This window comes from Peromyscus leucopus, chromosome 8a (genome assembly GCF_004664715.2).
Source record: "Peromyscus leucopus breed LL Stock chromosome 8a, UCI_PerLeu_2.1, whole genome shotgun sequence".
Taxonomy (NCBI): Eukaryota; Metazoa; Chordata; class Mammalia; order Rodentia; family Cricetidae; genus Peromyscus; species Peromyscus leucopus.
In genome coordinates, this window is record NC_051085.1 from 42,202,439 (window position 1) to 42,224,411 (window position 21,973).

General features: G+C 42.8%; 1 protein-coding gene across 6 annotated transcripts in view; it reads left to right on the top strand.

Moving 5' to 3' along the window:
• Positions 1-21,973, top strand: part of Plekhg1 (pleckstrin homology and RhoGEF domain containing G1) — a 217,061-nt gene that overhangs the window by 160,132 nt on the left and 34,956 nt on the right. For all 6 annotated transcript variants that reach the window (XM_028858215.2, XM_028858214.2, XM_028858208.2 and 3 more), the window contains 3 exons: positions 9,219-9,288; positions 18,110-18,156; positions 21,683-21,833. In XM_028858215.2, coding sequence (XP_028714048.1) covers positions 9,219-9,288; positions 18,110-18,156; positions 21,683-21,833 — 268 coding nt within the window. The remainder of the gene's footprint in view (positions 1-9,218; positions 9,289-18,109; positions 18,157-21,682; positions 21,834-21,973) is intronic.

Sequence of the window (21,973 nt, forward strand, 5' to 3'; positions counted from 1 at the left end):
ATGACAGAGCTCTAAGTAATAGACTCCGAAATTCTGTTGTTTAATCCCACATTTTTTCAACAAGATAAGGAAGACTCTGTGTCTATGCAGATATTCCAAACTCCAAAAACACTTTTGATCCGGAATATGTGGGTTAGGGAACTCTTGACCTGTATTTCCAAAGCACAGAAAAAGTATAGAATGGTATAATAAACCCCAGCTTCTTTGAAGCGTTTTTGTACCATATTTACTTTTTAAATTCCTTACATTTTAAAGGCATTAAAAAAAAATCTCACTGAAAACCTCTTCTGTGCCCTTCTCCAGTGTCCTTCTGCACCATGTGGAGTGATACACCCATGTGCTGGTAAACCAGTTCTCTGGCACGGCAGTGCAGGAGAAATCTGGAACCGATTGTCAGCTTAGGTGACATAACGACTCCCATCCGTGTATCACCCTCTCCTATGTTAAAAACTGGGGAACCAAAGGGCTCAGATGTCAGGAGCCTATGGCATCACTGAGGGAGAAAAGGCAAAGATGCAGGATCAGCTAAGATAAACCAGCTCTCTATGAATTTGTGTTTCATTGTAACTTACAACACAGGGCTTCGTTACAAGCGGGGTTTGCCTGGTTTTCTGTTGTATTGCAGGACCCCAGGGACTCTCACATATCACACAGACATGGTTCTACCACCCAGCCACACACCCCAGCCTCGGGGTAGGAGTTTTGCCATCATTACATCTGTATCTATTTGAAATACGTGACTGGCTCTCCTTGGTTCACACACGGCATAAATACGGTCAGACCCTTACAGATTTTTTTTTTCCACTCAGCATCATTTTTGAGCTTCAGTTCTCCGGTTTGTATAACCACCATGTGAGTCTTCCCAGAGTGGTTATTTTGCATTGGGCCAGTTGCAACGAGTTTTGGTTTTGTTTGTTTGTTTGTTTGCTGGCCACTTAGATTTCTTCTGTGATTTTTTTTTTTCTGGCATATCCATCACCTGCTCTCATGTTGAAACTTTTTTTTCTCTTCTCATTGCTTTATAAGAATTGTTTATCAATTCCATAGACTGTGTGAGTTGCAAATGTCTTTTTTTTTATTTTAAAAAAGACATGCCTTTTAACTTTAATTTAGTTTCTCAGAAGACAATGACACAATTCACAACACAAAATACACTTTTGAAAGTAGGACGCGCGGGGTTGGGTTTAAAAATTATCTCCCGTTTTTGGGGTGATAAGCGTATTCACTTTTTTCAAAGACTCCTAAAATGTTGCTTTTTTCACATTTGTTTTTAATCTCCCTGAAGCCGATGGTGGTGGCGTGTTTGATGGTAGACCTAAGCTCTGGTTTTACATGCCTAGCCAATGGTCCCATCATCACTAATTGAAATACACAAACCCTCCACTCTAAGTTGCATTTCCTGTCCTCCGTATGCCAAGTTTACATGGGTGTGTGGGTCTGAGTCTGGGCTCTGAGTCCTCTTTAGTCTACTTTTCCAACTGCTGGTGCCATGACGCCTGTGTGGAACCCTCCCTGCCCCCCTTCAACACTGATTTCATTTCTCTTGACTCGGCCCTATCAAGTGGTTTTATTGTTATTGTTCATTAGTTTTTCAAAATCCATGTAGGACTCTGTTGATATTTTTATAAATCTAATGTTAAAAATGACATCTTTACATGACCAAGGCATGCTATCAACAGCTGCATGTGTCTTTGGCCAATTATTTATTTGCTTACTTGTTTATTTTTGAGACAAGATTTCATGTAACCCACGCTGGCCTAGAACTTGCTATATAGCCAAGGATGACCTTGAACTCTTGATCCTTCTGCCTCCACCTCCCACATCCTGGGATTACAGATATACACCTGGTCCCATCTACCTTTTGAAATGTCATGTAAGAATATTTAAAACTTTTCTCCCACCTGGAAACATGTAGCTTTAAAAATTAGTTCCTAGAGACCTTAAAATGCTGACATTATGTTGACTAAAATTTTTCTATTCTTTTAATTAACTATGTGCCCTCCACAAGGAATGTTTTTGATTCTTCTGTGTGTCATCATATCCAAGGAACTTTCCAGGCTTCCCTGTGATGTCTAACAATGGCTTGTAGGTGCTTCTAGAATTCTATGCAGTCATTGTGAAAATAAGGTGAATTATTTGGTTTCCTTTTTCAGTTCTTCCCTGGGTCCCCTTCTTTATCCCATGGCTTTGAATCAACTCTCTCCCCCATTGTCACTGTCCTTAGCTTCATTTTGACATCATCGGAAACACTTCCCTACTTATGAATCAAGTATTAGAGAAACACTCCTCCACTTTGCTAGAGTTTATCAGAAATATCATGAATATTGAGCATTACTGAATGCAGAGTTTGGCTTTAATAAACTTACTATATTATTTTACTTCTATGCATATTATGTGAACTGTATTGATAAATATTCTGATTTGAATCATACACATACATCATTACCAGAATAAACTCCACCTGCCCATGAGGTTTTCTATGTCTGTTTACTGATGAAGTATTTTATTCCTTCTCATCAATAATATGATTTTTTTTCATTGTCTTCCCTTCTGTTTTGATAGATCATGAGATTTAAAATTTTAAATCTCTCATCACAAAATGCAGCTGAGACTTCATTTTGGTCTACTTTCCTAGTGGCCACATCACTTACTGTATAACCACCACCCACCACTACCACCCTCCCCCAACCCCACCCCACCAGCCCTGAAATTGAAGTCTCTGGTTTGGTGTCTGGAATAAATCTCCAATGGTCAGAAACTGGGTTAGTTAAAAGAAACCACTGGAGCCCTAAAATCCCAAAGCTTTTTAAAACTTGCATTGCCAACCAAAGGAAAACAAAAACAAAAAATGCCAGTGATCTTGGAATAGAGAAGATGTCTAAAATGTAACATGAATCTCTCTTTAAGGATGAAGCATGAGGAAATGCAGGCAGTTCCTCCACATTGATTTTTTTATGTCTAAATTATGTTTATTAGAGGATTAAAATCATCAAAGCTCAAAATAAACATTTCCGTTTTACTTTGGATCTTTGTCTTCAGTATACCTGCACTGAGCCTTTACTGTGCGCAAAAGGCCTGACTGGGTCTTCAGACTCAGGCATGACTGACACCATTGTATAGAGGGCAGTAGGTCATGTATATACTCAAGGAATGAACGGGATGCTTTGAAGGAGCTGAGGACCATGCAACTAATTCCGTGTAAGAGTCTAGTGAAATCCTCACAAAGTAAGTTAAATATACAAAGTGAAAAAAATATTTTGGGGCTATGCTTATTTAATGTAACGTAATGATTCATTGGAACTTAGAACAAGGCAGAGAGAGGTGGGACAATTTTCTTTTTAGTACATTTTCAACCTACCACAGTGAATCCCAGCTTTATACAAAGAATGGTAGGAATCTTTTTATGGACAGTCTTCTTTAATGTTTCTAGTAGTGAGTTCCAGGACAGCCAGGACTACATAGAGAAACCCTGTCTCAAAAATAACTAAATGAATGGATGGATAAATAAATAAATAAACAAACAAACAAACAAACAACAAAAAGTCAAATGTATCAGTGAGCCTAATGTGACATTTTCCATTCCCATATGCACATGAGTCTCTTTGAAAGCTATACCTGAAAAATGGCTTAGAAAGGTGTTGGGGAAAGGAAATGTTGCCTGGAGTCCAGGCCACCCAGGAGAGGAGAAGCCCGTTCCTGATCCTCATTCCGCATAAAGCAGTATGACCTTGCCGTCATGATACAGCCCCTGCCCTCAAGTTCACAGCAGTGGGCAGAGAGAGTGTCACATACATTAACACAGATCTTGAAAGAGAACAAAGCTTTCGCTGTTTGTCCACCAGGGCGAGTTCAGAGGCCTGAGCTCCAGAAGGAAATGATATCGATTTTTCTCGTTCGTGATCCCATTCAAAAGAGAAGCCAGATTTAGAATAACGACTCAGGGGAAAGAGAGCAGACCGAGATTCTGAAAGCGCGATGGCTGCAATCCGGTTTTAACCCTGAAAGCCGTCTCGGATGCTCTGACCTCTTGGACGAGCCTGTCTCGTTGCCCACACTGTGGCCATCACTATGGTCGTTGGCCCATTAGGCTGTAATTCTGGGTGGCCAGCCCTGTTTCTGGTCTTTGTCTCCTGCACTGGGGCCCACGGGGTGTCCCACAGTCTTTCTTCTATTCCTCCCAGTTACCTGTCTTCCTGAATCCCCACACTCTCCATGGTTCACCGACCTCTGCCGCAACTTCCTTCCTACGTCTCACACAAAAACCTACCAAGCTCATTCTGTCTTGACTTTGGGGCCTCATTTCCTAAATGATTTCTTCCAAGTCTCTTCCTGCCCTCAAATAACAATCACCTCCTCGGAAAATAAACTGTATGACCACCCTGCCCTCCACCAATTCCACCCTGCCTCAGTTTCCCCTCCTTTACTGACTTCAGACATATCGCTCTCTTTATTGACTTCACATTACGTGGTACCACATGGTATTGACTATTTTATTAACATTGATCACCCATGATCAGAACACAGACACATGAATTGTAAGCAGGACCATTGTCGTCTTTTCCTCAGAGCATCTCATCCCGCCCTACAGGGAAGTCTCCCAGTCATTTTTGAACAGCAAGCACACAGTTTTGTTTGGCTAGTAGCCCCAGTGAAAGCAGGAGAGAAAGAACCCCTGCCCTCCTCATTTACATTGTGTTTATGTTATCCAAGTACAAGGCTATAAAAGGTGGCCAGATGGCACCAAGAGGATCTCCCAGGTGGGTGTTTGAAAACTCCAGGGCACACAATCTCATACTCAAGTCTGCTGAGGAAATGCCTTCCTCAGTAGCCATACTCCTGATGGAGTACAGAGGCAAGGTTCGGGAACCTTCCTTCTGGGCATAGTTTTGCCATTAATTATGATCTGTGGCATCTAAGATGAGCAGCTTTATCTTTATGGGTTGTGATATCCTCCCCGTAAAGCTGGATTAGGACTGTCACTCTGTGTACCCAGCTCTGTGGTTCTCAAGCAGTGAATGCTGGTCACTCATGTATAGGTGAGGTACACCTAGAGCTCCAGAGACTTCCTCCTCCTAGCAAGTCCACTCTGGAGATGAAATTTATGCTTGGAGAGAATGCTAGGAGCATAGAATTTAGAATGTGAGGAGTTATGCATAACCAAAGAGTATTTCAAGTAAGCTCAGAAATACAGTGTTCTGGCCCAGCGGTGGTGGTGCACACCTTTAATCCCAGCACTCAGAGGCAGATGGATCTCTATGAGTTCGAGGCCAGCCTGGTCTACAGAATGAGTTCCTGGACAGCCAGGGCTACACAGAGAAATCCTGTCACAAAGGAAGGAAGGAAGGAGGGAAGGAGGGAGGGAGGGAGGGAGGGAGGGAGGGAGGGAGGGAGGAAGGAAGGAAGGAAGGAAGGAAGAAGGAAGGAAGGAAGGAAGGAAGGAAGGAAGGGAAAGTGAGTGTTCTGGAATCCTCTCAAAATTCTTATCTCCCCGAGAGAAGATTGTGATAGGCCCAGGCCCAAACCCTCCAAACAGAACAATCTTCCCTTCATTAAAAGAGGACACCAACCCCAGAGGCCTCGTCTTCCGCTCTTCTTTGTCTCGCCACTTTCTCTCCCTCTCCCAGTGTTCAGATCACAGCGATCAGGTTTCAGCTGTCTCTCTCTTAATCGCATCCGTCTTGCTATAAATAATAACAATTCAAATATCTGAGGGATACTTGCCAAAATAAAAACCTTGCAAAAGAGATGTTTTTCATAAGAATATTGGGGGAAATGTTTGAAATTAGGACTATGCAGTGAATTTGAAAGTGGTAGGCTGGCCCATTTGATGTGGTTTCTGATGCCAGCAGGCTTGTAAAAATCCACCACTTGCTGAGTTCTAGTGAACTGTCAATGTATAGTCACCCTTGTCTGAAGAAGCCATTAAAATACTCCCCTCTCTCCTAAGGACTTGTCTTTGTGACTGCTTTGTTTTCAGTGGATTCCACCCCAAGTAATAGGTTACAACAGGTTGAATTCAGAAGCAGGCAAGAGAATCCAGCTGGAGTTAGATATGAGAAATGTGCAAAAGTGTAAAACATGTTCCTCACTCTGTTTTATTAAAAACTGTCACAGAGGAATGTTTATATTAATATATTTATCTTCTGTGTCAGTTGATTAGTATTCAGTTTTAATTTCTAGTGTGTGTGTATGCATATATATATAATGTATATGTATATCATCCATTTTAAGACTATTCCAGAGTGTAAATAAGTCATGTTACTTAAAATATTGGAGTCTCTCTACCTGAGAGCGAAGTCCACTATGTGATCAGCTCCTTCTGTGCACAGAGACTGTAGTCCCCATTATGGCTTCTCACTTGAAAGTATCTTAGAGTCACTACTGCTGTGATGAAATACCATAACTAAAAGCAACTTGGGGAGAAGAATTGCTTGTTTGTTTGTTTGTTTGTTTGTTTGTTTGTTTGTTTGTTGGCTTACATATCCTGAATCACTGTTTATTGAGGAAAGCCAAGGCAGGAATTCAAACCAGTTGGGAATCTGGAGGCAGAAGCCAATGCTGAGGCCGTGGAGGGGAGCTGCTTACTGGCTTGCTCACCGTGGCTTGCTCGGCCTGCTTTCTTTCTTTCTTTCTTTCTTTTTTTTTTTTTTAATTTAAGATTTATTTTATTTATTATGTATACAGTGTTCTGCCTGCATGTATCCCTTCAGGCCAGAAGAGGGAGCCAGATCTCATTACAGAGAGGCTTTCTTTCTTTCTTTCTTTCTTTCTTTTTTTTTTTTTTAAGATTTATTTTATTTATTATGTATACAGTGTTCTGCCTGCATGTATCCCTTCAGGCCAGAAGAGGGAGCCAGATCTCATTACAGACGGTTGTGAGCCACCATGTGGTTGCTGGGAATTGAACTCAGGACCTCTGGAAGAACAGCCAGTGCTCTTAACCTCTGAGCCATCTCTCCAGCCCTTGGCCTGCTTTCTTAAAGCACCCAGGACTATCAGCCCAGGGTTGGCACCACCCACAATGGACTGGGCCTTCCCCCATCAATCAGTAATTAAGAAAATGCCCAACAAACTTGCCTACAGCCTGTTCTTATGGGGGGATTTCTCTCAATTAAGGTTCCCTTCCTTTATCTGGCATTAGCTTCTGTCAAGCTGACATAAAATTATCTAGGACAAATAAAAATTGCCAGACTTTTTAGGATCACATTTGCATGAATGACAGAAGCCACAATCACCAAGCAGAGAAATAAGAGCTCAGCAGAAGACAAATAACAACCAGAAAGATCACCACCATCACCATCATCACCATCATCATCACCATCACCATCATCACCATCATCATCACCATCACCATCATATCCTTATACTACATAATAGAATATTTTGCACTTGTGAAATAAGAACAGACACATAAAGAAACATCCAGGTAGCACGTTCAGACAAAATAAACAACCCCAAATCCTCCAAACTTACTGTCTGGTGACAGTAGTAAGAAAATTATCAGTAGAAGGGAAATGAAGTAAATCTCTTAGAGAGAGAGAGACAGTCAGCATCATGTTGAGGGAAAGAGGAGAAGAGTTAGAAGATCAAACCAGGAGATCCAAAAGTGTGAGTAACAGGACCTCCAACAGCCACCAGCAGAGGGACAGACACATCAAACGTGGGATTCCAGTAGGTTTTAAACTCCTTGGTCCCAGGATCCCTTGCCTTCCTGCAGGTGGTGAAGACCCATGAGCGTATCTGTTTAAGTTTTATTATATTTTGTTTATTGTGTCAGGAACTACAGCTCAGAAGCGATTCAACTATCAGTTTGTATTATAATAATAATAAACCCACACATTTTGGCAAGTGGCTTGATGACTTTATGCTTTGTCTCTTTGTTTGGGAACCATTTGACATTTTTGAAGCTCTCTTTACTGTCCGACTTCATAGCAAACATCAACATCCCCGTGTCTACTTCCGGTTTCTGTGAGGCAAGCCAAGTCATACAGCCTCTGGCAAAGCTCACTGAGCATTTTTATGAATTAATGTCCTATCTGGGTGTCCTGAATAAGGGAACATTAGATGCCACATGGAGGTCAAGGTCACATCCAAACTGGCTAAGTACGTGATCAAAGACCAGACCCAAAGCTGAGAGCAGCACAGAGTCTCAGAATTATGTTAGCAATAAATAAATAAATAAATAAATAAACTAACTAACTAACTAACTAAAAACTTAAAGAAAAAAATCAGCAACTGGGGAGAAGGGTGATACTAAATTCTTGATAGCAGTATTTGGATTCAGGAGGCTCCAGGAACATTCAGAGGAAGTGACTCCAACCAAGAATCCTCTGCCCCAGGACATCATCAGCCCAGGTGAGGGGAGGACATTTACTGAAGAGGAAGACTCAGAAGAATATCTAGTGAGCAAACAATTCCACTTTCAGAATTTTGTGCAACATTGGGAGCTTAAATGGTTAGTTAAATAGATAGACACGCAGCATGATGGTCTGCCACTAAAACTTAATGAATTTACCGTTAAGCAGAGATGTCTGCTCTTGTGGTGTATCTGTCCTTTGAAACACTCCCTTTATTGATAATTTTGTTAGTGTGGTTTGAGAGTCTTATTCTTCGGCTGGAGAGATGGCTCAGCAGTTAAGAGCACTGGCTGCTCTTCCAGAGGTCCTGAGTTCAATTCCCACCAACCACATGGTGGCTCACAACCATCTATAATGGGATCTGGCACCCTCTTCTGGCATGCAGACAGAACACTATGTATATATAATAAAGAAATTAAAAAGAAAAAAAAAAACAAAAAACTGAGAGTCTTATTCTTCAAATGCATCAGGAGTTCACCAAGACTGGCAACGCATCCCACTTTGCTTGGTGTACATGTGCGTACGTGCACGGACCTTGTACTGCGTGGATGCCTAAGCTCTTCTTCAGCAAATGAATGTGTGTTAGCAACTTTGGCAGCTCATGACAAATGTCTGGGAAACTTAACTCTTCTGCAGGCGTATCTTTGGGAGAACTGCTGGTCCTGTCTAAACGCCTGCTCTACCCATGACCTTGGACAGCTCTTATCTAAGCCTTGGACATGGTGACAATAGACCTGTGACCCAATTACCTGATTCCTTGTAAATGCCATTAAGAAGGTTTAAACCTTTAAGTTCCATAAAATGTCTTTCACCTGAAAACTACAATCTAATACTTCCTGTCTATGTGTTTTGTTTTCTTAGTGACCTTCTTCAAGATCTGGAAAACTGTGAAAATGATCCTGTGGCCATAGCAGAATGTTTTGTGTCCAAGGTAAGCACCATTCATTTTTTCAGGGCCTACCAAGGCAGACAGAGTGTGCAACCTGTTTTCACTTTAAAATTAGGGTAAATGGTCATTCAATATTGAATTAAACTAGCCAACCAGTCACAGACTCTTTTGTTTTGTTTTCATAGCTCTCTGTGTGTGTGTGTGTGTGTGTGTGTGTGTGTGTGTTTTTCAATCCACACACACACACACTGCTACAGAGAAGAGGAAGGAGGGTGTTAGTGCTAGAGTTCCTAGAGTTTGTATGGTAGTTGGATAATGTTATTCATTCTTTTCCTAGAGTAAAGAACGTAAAGATAAAATCTATATACCATACCTCTCAATCCACTCCAAAAATGCCCAAGAATCTACATGCTTTGTGTGTGGAATGTGTGTACTAGCATGGTCGATGCTCTTACCCCTCCAAGGGGTAATGAACAGCAAAGCTTATTTTCCTGCATCTTAACAATGCCCCCCGGTTTCCTATATTCTTCTTATGTGTCGCTGGAGTTTAGAAAAATGCATGACATGGGCTTGACATGAAGACAGGTGTCAGCAAGTTCATGCTCTGAACTTGGAAGGCTGATATTCTGCAATATCCCAGGCAGTTCACATGCTGCTGCCTGGCACACACACACGTAGAATCCTGTCTCCTTCAAGTTTCACAGTGAGACTCAACAGCTTTTCTCTGGAAAACCTCTAGAAGAGATCGACTTGCAGGGACAGAAAAAAAAAAAAAAAAAAAAAAAAACCTTCATGTGATTTCTGTGTGAAGATTTGAAGTGGACAAGGTTGAAGCAGGTTCACAGCAATGCCTTGGATCCAACCATCAATTAGCGCCTCATTTAGAGCCCTGAAGTCCAAGGTGAACTAAGATGTTGCCCCAGCCTTTGCTGGCTCTAGATCGTTTCACACATTATCTCTGATGGTCTGGGACGCATCCAGGTGGCTGGAAATTCAAAGTTAACAGCTCTCTGGTTTTGACTGAAATCACTACACAGCAATCAATGGGCCTGTATGCACCTCCTGTCTTTCTATAGCTTTGTGTGTGTTCACATATAAAATCATGGTGCAGCCGGGCGTTGGTGGCGCACGCCTTTAATCCCAGCACTCGGGAGGCAGAGCCAGGCGGATCTCTGTGAGTTCGAGGCCAGCCTGGGCTACCAAGTGAGCTCCAGGAAAGGCGCAAAGCTACACAGAGAAACCCTGTCTCGAAAAATAAAAAAAAATAAAAATAAAATAAAATAAAAAAATCATGGTGCATACATGCTTCCACACACAATTTTTTTTTTCATAGCTGCACTCATTGTAATGGATTCTCTTATAGGGTAGGAGTTTTAAAAAGACAAAGAAATGGCAACAGGAGAAATGGCGTGAAAACAAACAAACAAACAAAAAACCTTGAGCATTTCAAAGACGATATGCGCATGCGCAACACTGACATTTCAGAAAACATTCAGCTTTTACTCCCAACTTTAGTTACACGCTGATTAAAGAGGTTCCAGTGTTCGCTTAACTCTGGCTTAATTACTCACATAAAAGTTTGTTTACGTGCCTCCCTGCCAACTCCCAAATCTCATTTTTCATTGTAATATTGCCAAGTTTAATTAGAAGACCAACCTCAGCACTCGGCACTTTCACATGGGAGCAGGAGCCGGGAGGGTGTGTCGGGCTCGGCGCTACCCGCTTCTCACTCAGCACCCTGACATTTCGACGGGGTTATGTTTCTCTGAACCGCCACCAGCTGCTCTGCTCTGAGAGGAATGGAAAATTGCTTTAATTGAGAGGTCATTAGCAGAAGAGGTAAAGCTGGCAGTTGACTCCTGCTTTTATCGGAGTCGCTGGGGCTCACACAGAGCGTCGTCGTCGTCATTGCCCTGGCTCGCTTGGGTGGTGTGTGTAGGCTAAGGAAGTCCTTAGCCGAAGAAAGAAAATACTGTTTCATCTCACTGATGGCTTCCAAAAGAAAAGGGATGACAGTTGCCTTAGGGACAGCAGTAAGCGTTCTCTCCTCGGCCTGATGCCCGCGTATGCTGATCTGCACTCGGGGCTCTGGAAGCATCTTGAAAGACTCGAGTCTGTCCCCAGATTGCCTTCTCAGCCACCCTCATGCTCATCCCTCACTGGACTGTCAGCAGGGCTTACTCTGGGCAGCTGAAGGAGAGACTGCATGACTTCCAAGTTCCCCTTAGAATCCTCTCCCTCGGTGCTGGGTCACCTCCCATGAGTGCTTATTTCCTTCTTTCATAGCTGAGGAGAATGAGTACACGTTCACACAGAAAGATGCAACCAACACTCACTGCACATAAATGCATGTGTGTGCACACACACAACACAACACACACACACACACACACACACACACACGCGCGCGCCACATGTTGGAATTATCATCAAGAAATTGCTAGTGTTGAAAATCCATGTCAAGTCACTGTCACGTTCCCCATGTACTACCTATGTACTATGTCCAAGAAAACGTCCCTGGAGAAAGGACTGTAAAGGAGAGAGATCTGTGGCAAAGTCACAGACTTCTGTTCTCTGTCACTCACTCAGCAGCCGCTGGGTGTCCTGTGTGCTCCGCTCGGCAGCCCTGTACCTCATAGTTTCGTTTTTTACATAATTGCCTCCTCTGTGCACCCTCTCTAATTAGAATCTGAAAGGGCTGGAAACTAGAAAGCAGTCTCTGCTTTTTTTCTGATTTGCGTAATATATTTCCCTAAATGCATCTTTAAAAGGGTTTGGGCTGGCATTATACAATGGATATATCTATTATTTGTAAAGTCTGCAGATGCTTGGGTATCTAAGGTCAAACCTGCATTTAACCCTCTGTTAAGAATAGGCCACTGATGGCGATCAAGCCTCTAAAACAGGAAGAGTCACAATGCCACAAGAAGCCCTAGGACCTGCCTAGGGACTAGTATATGTAGGCTGACTATATGTCTCAACTGCAGTGTAGCTTCATGAAGGCCACTGTTTTCAATGTGTCATGGCCTATGATCCTAAAGGTCTCAAAGGATGAGGACAGGTAGCTGGATGCTGTTCTAACCCAGGGTGAGAAGAGAACAGTAACTCTGAGTCAGTGTGGACCAGAGGGGAGAAAGCTGGAGTTTGCTATACTCTTGCTGAAGGACCTGAGCAAATCTCTTTGCTTTTCTCATTCCTAGGGCCAGGGCTGTCTTGCACAGCCAATAAATGCCTAACTCAATGCATGGAGGACCCAGGTAGAGGCTACAATGGGACAGGTGTCTGCTGGTCTCATAGGATAGTATTTGCTGGGTGGACCTGTAGGCCCGTGGCCCATGGAACCTATACTTAGTCGGAAGAAGCCAAAACCAAGTTATTTATATTCTTTGATGCTTAGAAGTAGACAGCTAATTTAGGATTTGTAAAGTGCTATATTGGAAAATGTGGTACCGGGTTTAGAAAGCTGTTTAGGCTGTAAGGAAACAGATTCAAATTGGCCCAGAAGCTATGGAGAGGAATCTGGATGAATCTAGTATTTAAGAAATTGGAATTTACCCCATTGTCTACCAATCCTACTTCCAGAAAGCTATTCATAGGATAAACTGGCAAAATTTTAATGAGTCTGACATGATACTTGGCAGTAATAATTGATCCTCCGAAGACTGCAGACAACTTAAACAAAAAGCTGCTTGAGTAATCTTTTGTATATTCAACCAAATAATGGAGTACTGTGGAACAATGCAAGAAAATAAGGAATGTCTCCGTACACTGAGGGGGAGGGGGAGGCAGTTAAGTGTGCAGAGCACAAGCTTCTCAAAGCATGGTCCCTTACCTGTGACATCAGCGTCACAGGGGAACTTGCTAGAAATGCTTGCAACCAACTAAATGAGAAGCTGGTGCTCAATCTAGCAATCCATTTCCATAAACCTTCCAGTGACATCCACTCATGTTCACTCCTACAATGTGATTTGTTTATCTGATAAAGGGATGTCTGTGTTTAAAAACAGGATGACAGATAAGATTTTAAAAAATAAGAGAAAGGAACTGGATGTGGAAGCTGAAATCTCAGGAGGAGAATCAGGAGTTCAAGGCCATCCTCAGCTACGTAGCAAATTTGAGGCCAGCCTGGGCCACATGAAACTCTATTTCAACAAACAAAAATTGAGGAAAGGAAAGAAGAAATCACCTAGAATGGAGCAGAATGAGTTAACTTCTCTGAATAAGTATTTATCACTAAGACTGGATTTGCATGTATATAATTCGAAAGCCCAAATTAAGGCTTTAAAAAACAGATTTTGTATACCAATAGTAAAATGAAACAAACAGAAAAAGATGTGTGTGCACTTGGTAGGTAGCCGTGCAAAGGAAATTCTAACTGATTTGAAAAATGTGTGGTGGCCAGAATATAGCCAACACATATATATGGTGATGTTCCTGTTGTCCTGTGAAAATTATAGAGTGTGCTATGGGATCATGCAAAGACTGATATTAGTGCCCTTGAGAAATGAAATTGCCGGGAGAAATATAGAAGCAGGAATGCTCCCGACTCATTAAGTCCTATAGTTCTGTATCTGAATGACAGGTAGTGCCACCCTTATCCCAAAGTCTTCGGACCAGAAATAGTTCAGATTTTGAAACTTTTCATGGACATAATATAGTATCTTAAGGATGAGATGCAAGTGTGAACACAGAATGCAGGAATGCTTCCTCTACACCTAGGCTGAAGTGATTCTGCATAATATTTTCAGTGCAGCTGTGTCTTATGCTTCCCCTTGTGTGAGTTGAGGTATGGGATTTCCCACTTATTTCATCATGCTTATTCTCAAAGATTGGATTTTCAGCATTGTGGTGTTTTTTTTTTTTAATTTTGTATTAGTATAGACCAAGTCTCCTTTAAAATCTCTTAGAAAAACAATACCCCTAACTTTGTCCAGTGAAAAGCCCTAAAAATGATAAACCCAATAGCTAGAAGGTTCCTAACACCCAGACTGGTTTCTATCTCTAAATACTGCTTCCTATGGAGGGTCGGGGCTCTGGGAAGCATGTGTGTGGGTGGTTGGGAAATATACAAGATGTTCTTGAATATCTTGTCACACAGAAAACATGAAATTTCTGAAGATGGTAAGTCATGTGATAGACACAACTAAGCTAGAATCAGAGAAGAGGTGCCTAGTGGTCAAAGATGGGGGTCATTTGAACCACCAATGTGATGGTCATTCTTGGTTGTCAACTTGACTACACCTGGAATTAACCAAAACCTAAGTGGCTGGGCACACCTGTGAGGGATTTTTTTTTTCTTAGTTAAATCATTTGAAGTGGGAAGGCCCACTTTTAATCCAGATCTTTGGAGGTGGGAAGATCCACCTTTAACTTGGACCATACCTTCTGCTGGCAGTCTATGTAAAGGACGTGGAAGAAGAAAGCTCTCTCTCTGCCTGCTTGCTCTCACTTTCTCTAGCAAGTCCACTCCTCCACTGGCATTAGAACCCACTTCTTTGGGATTCTAGTAAATACTGAAATGGACTGAACTAGATTTTTGGACCTTCCATTGGTGTCCAGACAGCCACTGTTGGACTAACTGGACCACAGCCCATAAGCCGCTCTAATAAATCCCCTTCCTAGGTGGATGGATGGATAGATGGATGGATGGATAGATGGATGGATGGATAGATGGATGGATGGATAGATGGATGGATGGATAGATGGATGGATGGATAGATGGATGGATGGATAGATGGATGGATGGATAGATGGATGGATGCATTCATTCATTCATTCATTCATTTTATAAATTCTGTTCCTCTAGAGAACCCTGACTAATACAACAAGTAAAGATAGTTAATTGAAAACAACTGAACCTCATTAAATAAATATATTCCTATTTATGAATTTATAGTGACATTAATAATCAGACAGGTTCTTTACAGGATATTCTGAGAATAACAAATAAAGAAGGAGTGACTGTACTAGAAACATCACCATTAGTAACCCCTAGAAACAAGCCTAAGTAGTAATCACCAATGGCTATTAACATCACAGAAAAGATGTCCAGACATTTGTGCCTCCTGACGGGAGCACAGTGCAACCTATGGTGCATTTTGCCAAACTATAAATCCCCAATCTGAGCCACCCTCTGTTAGCACTCAGTAGTACAATGGAGAGGATCCAGAGAGGGACTGTAATGTGTCCCCAGGACACTGAGCCTGGCACCATGTGGGGAATGAATGGACGGCTTTCTTCAACAGCTGAATGTCCAAAGGGAAAAACCAGTCGAGATATAAAGATCAGTGGAGGGTAGAGGATTTGCCAGGGATGCTGGGATTCTGGGTCCCGGCTTTACAAAGCAAACAAATGAGCAAAAATAATCAACCAGTTGATAACATGTGCTGTGTATGAGTCTTCTGTGGGCTTCAAATCAAGTACTGGAGTGTGAAAGGAAAGGAAATCAGAAGAGAGAAATGTGTCTAGTTATTGGCAAACCTTATATTGTGGGATTATTTAAGTATGATCGTGGAATTGTGATGCCTCTTGATTAAAATGCTTAGAAACAGGGGCTGGAGAAATGGCTCGGAGATTAAGAGCAGGGGCTGTTCTGCCATAGGACCCAAGTTTGATTCCCAGCACCCACATGGTGGCTGACAAACATCTGTAAGTCTAGTTCCAAGGGATGTGAGGCCCCCTTCTGGGCCCCAAGGGCACCATGCTTACATGTGGTTCTTAGACGTACATGCTGGCAAAGCACCCAAACACATAAAATATAAAATATTTTTTGAAAAAAAAATGGTTAGAGACCTGTAGTAAAATAAGTATAAGTGACATGATACATTGTCTAGAATTTACTTCAGTGTGATGGTAACAGGGGCAAGAGGAGCAGAAAGATATAAACTTTGAGTTAATGGTTATCACGTTGGATGGAGGCTACCTGAATAGTTACCATCCTCTCTAATTTTATATATGCTTAAAATGTCCCATAATGATTTTTTAAAAAAAATAAATATTGACTTAGTTCTACTTGAGTTTAACCGAGAAGATTCTAAGTAGAGACAAGAATTAAAAATTAAAGGTTAACAGTATCAGAAATAAGCAGTGTCTCGAGCATGGAGTTGTTTAGGAAGCCAGGAAATGTGAATTCCTGGCAAAATACCCCACGGCTCTTGGTCAAGATGAAATTCTAGTTCAGTGTTGGCGAGAGCCAGTAATTCTTTGGCTTGCGCCATTCATTCTGACAGTTGCCCAGCCAGGAGTTTGAAACTCTAACTTTCCGTACACCTACTGTGGATGTATTTCTTTCCCTTGGCGGTGTAGGGAATCCCAAAAGACAAGTTAATGGGTGTCACCGCCAGTTTTCTGGCTTATTCTTGCCAGGCAGTAATTCAATGAGGTCCGTGTACACCAGAGGGTGTACAGAATGCTTTTCCACTTTGTTGATCTTACATAACCAGAGTAGTACAAACAGTGCTTGTCCTCAAGGATGCAAAGGAACTGGGGTGATGGGTCCCCTTCTCTCTTCCTCCTCTCCTTTCCTCCTCCTCTTCCCCCTTTCTTCCCTTCTAACCCTTCCTTCCTTTCCTTCTCTCCTTCCCTTCCTTTCTTCCTCCCCTCTTCCTTCACCTCCTCTTTCCTCTCTTCCCTCCCTTTCCTCCCCCTCCCTTCCCAACTCCCTCCTTTCCTTTCGGACAGTCTTACTGTGTAGTCCAAGCTGACCTCAAGCTCACAGTCCTCCTGGCCCCGCCTTGCATCAACATGACTGGCTTGACAATTGATTTCTTTCCTCACCCCAGGCCATAGAAGGAAAAGGCCAGTTTCGTGTCTCTTTGTAAAAATGCATGGCATCAGTCTTCATTAACCTAAGTGTGCTCTGTTTCTTTTTCTTTTGATCCAGTTTGTAATGTCTGACCAATTTCCTCATTAACGGGTGAAACAAGATAAGAGACAATGCTTATTTTATATTTCCATGGCATTGTGACCCTACCTTTTTGAAGAACTGTCTGAATCAGCCAGTATCAATGTATTATTTCCTATAATACAAATTCACAGCTGAAAGATTAAGGTAGCCTTGGAAGTCGAGATTTTAGGGAGGGTGGGATGGGGGTCCGTTTGCTAGTCAAACCTTTGTTGCTTTTGAGACATGGCTCCTGTGCTAGGTGCGTGCAGGTGAGTAGACCTAGGCTCTGTTCTCAGCTGATATCAGGAGGAGAGAGGGGTCAACAGGTATTATCTGTCAGGAGGACCAATGTGGCCCCTGCCCTGACTATGGTGAGCCAGAGAGATAAACAGAAGACATCAGTCCCATTTGGTCAGTGCTCCCAGACAGATGAATGCGGGCTTTGGTGAATGTTCACAATTAGAAACAGTTGGCTCAACCCAAAATCTCAAAGAAAGCTGCTTGGAAGAAATGCAGCCTGCATGCATTCTCAAGGCAGGCCCAGTGGCTATGCAGGGAAAAAAGCAGGGAGGACCATGGTGGAAAGAGCTACACATGCAGGACTTGAGCATGTGGAGCAGCTTTCTGGTCTCCCATGCATATTCCAGCATATTCTTACTGCGTGGTGTTTAAACATAACCTACTTATATTTCCGTAAGCACCTGGAGGCAAAAACTTCGTTTTCATCCCTTTCTATTTGTCTTCAGAATCCCTGGGACACAGCAGGTTTTCAGGGTGTTTATTGGACTTGAGTGGGTTCAAGTTACGTGGATTCTGGGTAAAAAGCAGTGGGCACTGATGATGGCCACACAGGCTCAGGGGGGCAGACCAATGTGAATGGGACAATAAAAGCCTGATTGCGCTTTCTTGTGTTGTTTTTGAATGGCTGTTGTTGTCTGTGCTCTGGGGCTTATGAAATTCTCCTTTGTTTCCTCGTAGAGTGAAGAGTTCCACATTTATACCCAGTATTGCACCAACTACCCAAGGTATGGCTTAGAAAGGGGCAGAGTTCTGCTCCGTTTTGTTTTTGTTTCGGGTCGTTAGATGCTGTATCGGGCACTGTACGCCTGGCACTGTGCTGAAGACCGTGAGAAACGCGAAAACGTTGAGAACAGACTCTGGGGATCTCAGATACTGTTTGACGCCTTTAGGACTGGGAGGATCCATGGAGCTGGAGGAGCAGGGAAAATTCATGAAAGACATTGGATAAGACCAAGGACATCACTGCACAGCTCCAAAGGAAAATTGACATTTCCTCGTTGTTGCATGGGGCTATCTACTTCTCTGTTCGCCTTTTTTTAAAATGTGTGCCACATTTTGAAGATGCGTTTGTGTAACCAAGCTAGGAAGAAAACATGTTCTGGTTTTGCTTGGTAAGCTTTATGAGTTTCCCAAGTTTTATAAAGTTCAGAAAGGACAGGTCATGAGCAGTCGGCATGACTCCCAGTCTCCCAGAGATGTTGGCTCCATTTCACTTGTATCTAAGATTGGTGTTGGGACGGCAGTACCCAGAGCATCCCAGACAAGGTACTGATCACTGAATAGTGGCCAAAAGACAAGGCTACAACTCTAGGCGTTTCCTGTCTCTCCACAAGACATTTATTGGATATTTGACCCCTGAGCAGTATTGAAACAAATGCTAAATTAAACATGTAGAGTAATGTAGAGATTCTAGGGGAATAAAGGAATCCAGGACACCCACCCCAGTGCCAGAAACCCAGTAAAGTTTCATAAAATGCAAATCCATCACCACCCCTTCCTTCTTCCCATTTTATGGATGACCCTGCTGAGGGACCCATAACAAATGGACTCCACAGGGTCTTGTCTGATGGACAGCCCAATGAGGATGTCAGCCAAGTTGCTCCAGCCTCAGGCCACCCACCACAATATCTTCATAAAGTTCTGGAGCTTTGTGTGAAGAGATGATCAGCCGGCTCTTGCAGCCCAGCCAGAAAGAGAGCAGCAGTGACTTGCACACTCTTGGTCAATTTTACCAGAAGTGGCCCACAAAGATACAATATACAGTAGAGAATCCTTATGGCTGCGAAGGGAAGGAAGGACATACACCCCTAACCTGTAACCCAGGAGTTGCCTAAAAGGCTAGGGTGTAATAAGAGGTCTGAAGTTCATAATTACTTTTAACAACCACTTCCCATTATAAAATTTTAGTCTCCTGTAAATAGTGTTAAAGATGTGACACCATGGTTATTCATTTGGATGGACAGCTGTGCTTTTCCCAGATTTCTCTTTAAAACAAACACCCCACATGCATATGCAAGCATTTGTCACGATCCTTTTATATAGACACACCCATAGTTTGCAGGGTTACACTTAAGCATTTTTTCCTGATACAGTATGGACGATAGGATGCATCAACTAAATCTCATGGTCCATAAGCCAAAAACACCATGCAGCAGAGGAACCATGGAGCCAGTCCACAGCCTGTCCACAGAAGTTCTTCCCACGCAAAAGGGAAGCTGTTCAAACTGATAAATCAGCAAGGTACTCTGTCTGATGGTCAGAAGGACTGGCTTGAGATGGTCTGTCTCTGTGCATTTCCCTGTGAACATACCATCCAAAGACATTATAGAAACTTTCCAAATCAAAAATTCAGAAAGTTTGTCCAGCTCACTGAAACACTATGCTTTGCCATCATGGGTTGTTTGGGGATCCTAGCAAAGTGAACTGGTGTGCAAAAAGGATTTTAAGAACCTGTTATTTATGCTATTATTTAAGAACAATGTTATTCACTATTCCCTGGTTAGTGGAGATCTGCAGGAACCAGGACCCAACATTTCTGCCTTCAAGCAGCTTGTATGCTTTGGAGGGGCAGAACCCAACTGCATATACCACTGAAATTGTTTAATAGGGGCAATTAAATACCTAAATGGGAATGAATATGGTATGGACTCAGTAACATGCAGCGGAAACTAAAGACACAGAAATAACAAGAAGTCGCCCCAGTGGAGATTGTTAAGGACAATCTCCTGGAGACTGTGTGTTTTGATCATGAGTCTGCCTTTAAAGAAATCCGTGTTAACAGAGTGATGCTCTCAATGAAGAAGGCATGTCCAGTTCTTGCCCAATGTGTGGCTTTCATATCTACAAAGAAATATTTCCTTGCCTGTCTCCAGGCAGTTTGCTCTGAGATTTGAGATGCCCTGGTCCCTGTCTTAGCAAGTGCAGAGTGCCAAGATTCTTCTCCCCACTTGAGACCCAGGCTGATGATTCTAAATGTGACAGGCACACCTTGGCAAGTGACTTCTTCTTTCATGCCAATCACACCCTGGTGATTTCACTATGAAGAGGCACAGGTCCCTCCCTCCTTCCCCGAGGGACAGGCACAGAGGAGGTCATGCCATTGTCCTCAGATGCCTGCCCTATTCCTGAGATTTCCGGGAACCTCAAGTGTCATGTGCCTCATTTGTAGCAGATTCTGATCTTGAGCAAGAGATTGGGCCATCAGTCACCCACCAGGCTACTGAGCAGCTGCCCCTAATTCCAAAAGACTTCAGAGAAATACCCAGGTCACACAATGAAGAGTTTACAAATCAGGACTCAAGGGAGAAATAAATCCGTTTTAACTGATATTTCTTAAAGCAAATAGCACAAAAGGACTCTAACAGCTTAATTACAAGACTTTCACTTCATGTCTTTCCAAGGAGTCTTAATTTGCTGTTTGGCTCCATCTGTTTGTCTCAATTAATCCTGAAAACATTGTAGTGACTTGGGGAAGAAAAGAATAGAATGGTTCCCGCCTGCATCCAAGTTATACCACATCGGGATTTTAATTTGCGCGTGTGTGTGATAGCTGATCTTATTAACTGGCTTGATGTGGAAGGGATAATCATCATTACACGTTCTTGCTTTAAGATGTGTTGGAGCTACGCATGACTTTGGGAATTGCAGAAGGGACTCTTGCCCCCTTTTCTAATACCCTGCAGTGAAACTACCAAAAATTGCCAGTAGAGAAGATTTGTCAGTAGAGAGGGCAGCCATTCAGAGTTTCTCTGGGAAAGGTCAACTCTTGGGAAGTGGTAGAGTAGGCACATTTCTCCAACCGTCTGAGGGGTGACCACTGTCCTGATAGGAAACCAAGTCTGTGATAAAAATAAAAGGAACTGTTAAATGCCTTAAACCAGGCAAGCTGTGCCTGATAACCTGGCCTGTGGGAACTGAATCCAGATGTGCACCATGAGCACTGTACAGAGACATCTGGATGAGGCAGGTATAGGGGCTAACGTCCAATACAAACGTGTCTTGTCAAGCTGGAGTGGGGCTGTCCAAGCACAAACCCATGGTTCTATGCCACTGGGTTCAGTTCCTTTTTCTAATTCAATTCATCCAAAGGGACACCTTTTCCTGACTTGCTCCAAGGCATTCTAGCCAGGAGCTAGCTCCATGGCTACTCTGCCTGTTTTAGGATCTTTCCACCAAGACTGGCATTGAAACCTCAAACACCCACGTAAGACATGGCATCATCGTGATGAAAAGCATGTGCTTCTCCTGCAGGTCTGTGGCCGTGCTAACCGAGTGTATGAGGAACAAGATACTGGCCAAGTTCTTCCGAGAGCGCCAGGAAACTCTGAAACACTCACTGCCCCTAGGGTCCTATCTCTTAAAACCAGTCCAGCGGATTCTCAAATATCATCTCCTTCTACATGTAAGTCTCAGCCTGTGCTAGAACTCTTGCCAGGGGATGGGGGCTTGGGGTGTGTATATTAAATTGGGGAGGGGTGGGAATGCCAGAAAATGTTGTGCTCATATGGAAACACTTTCTACACTCATGCTTTACAACCGCTT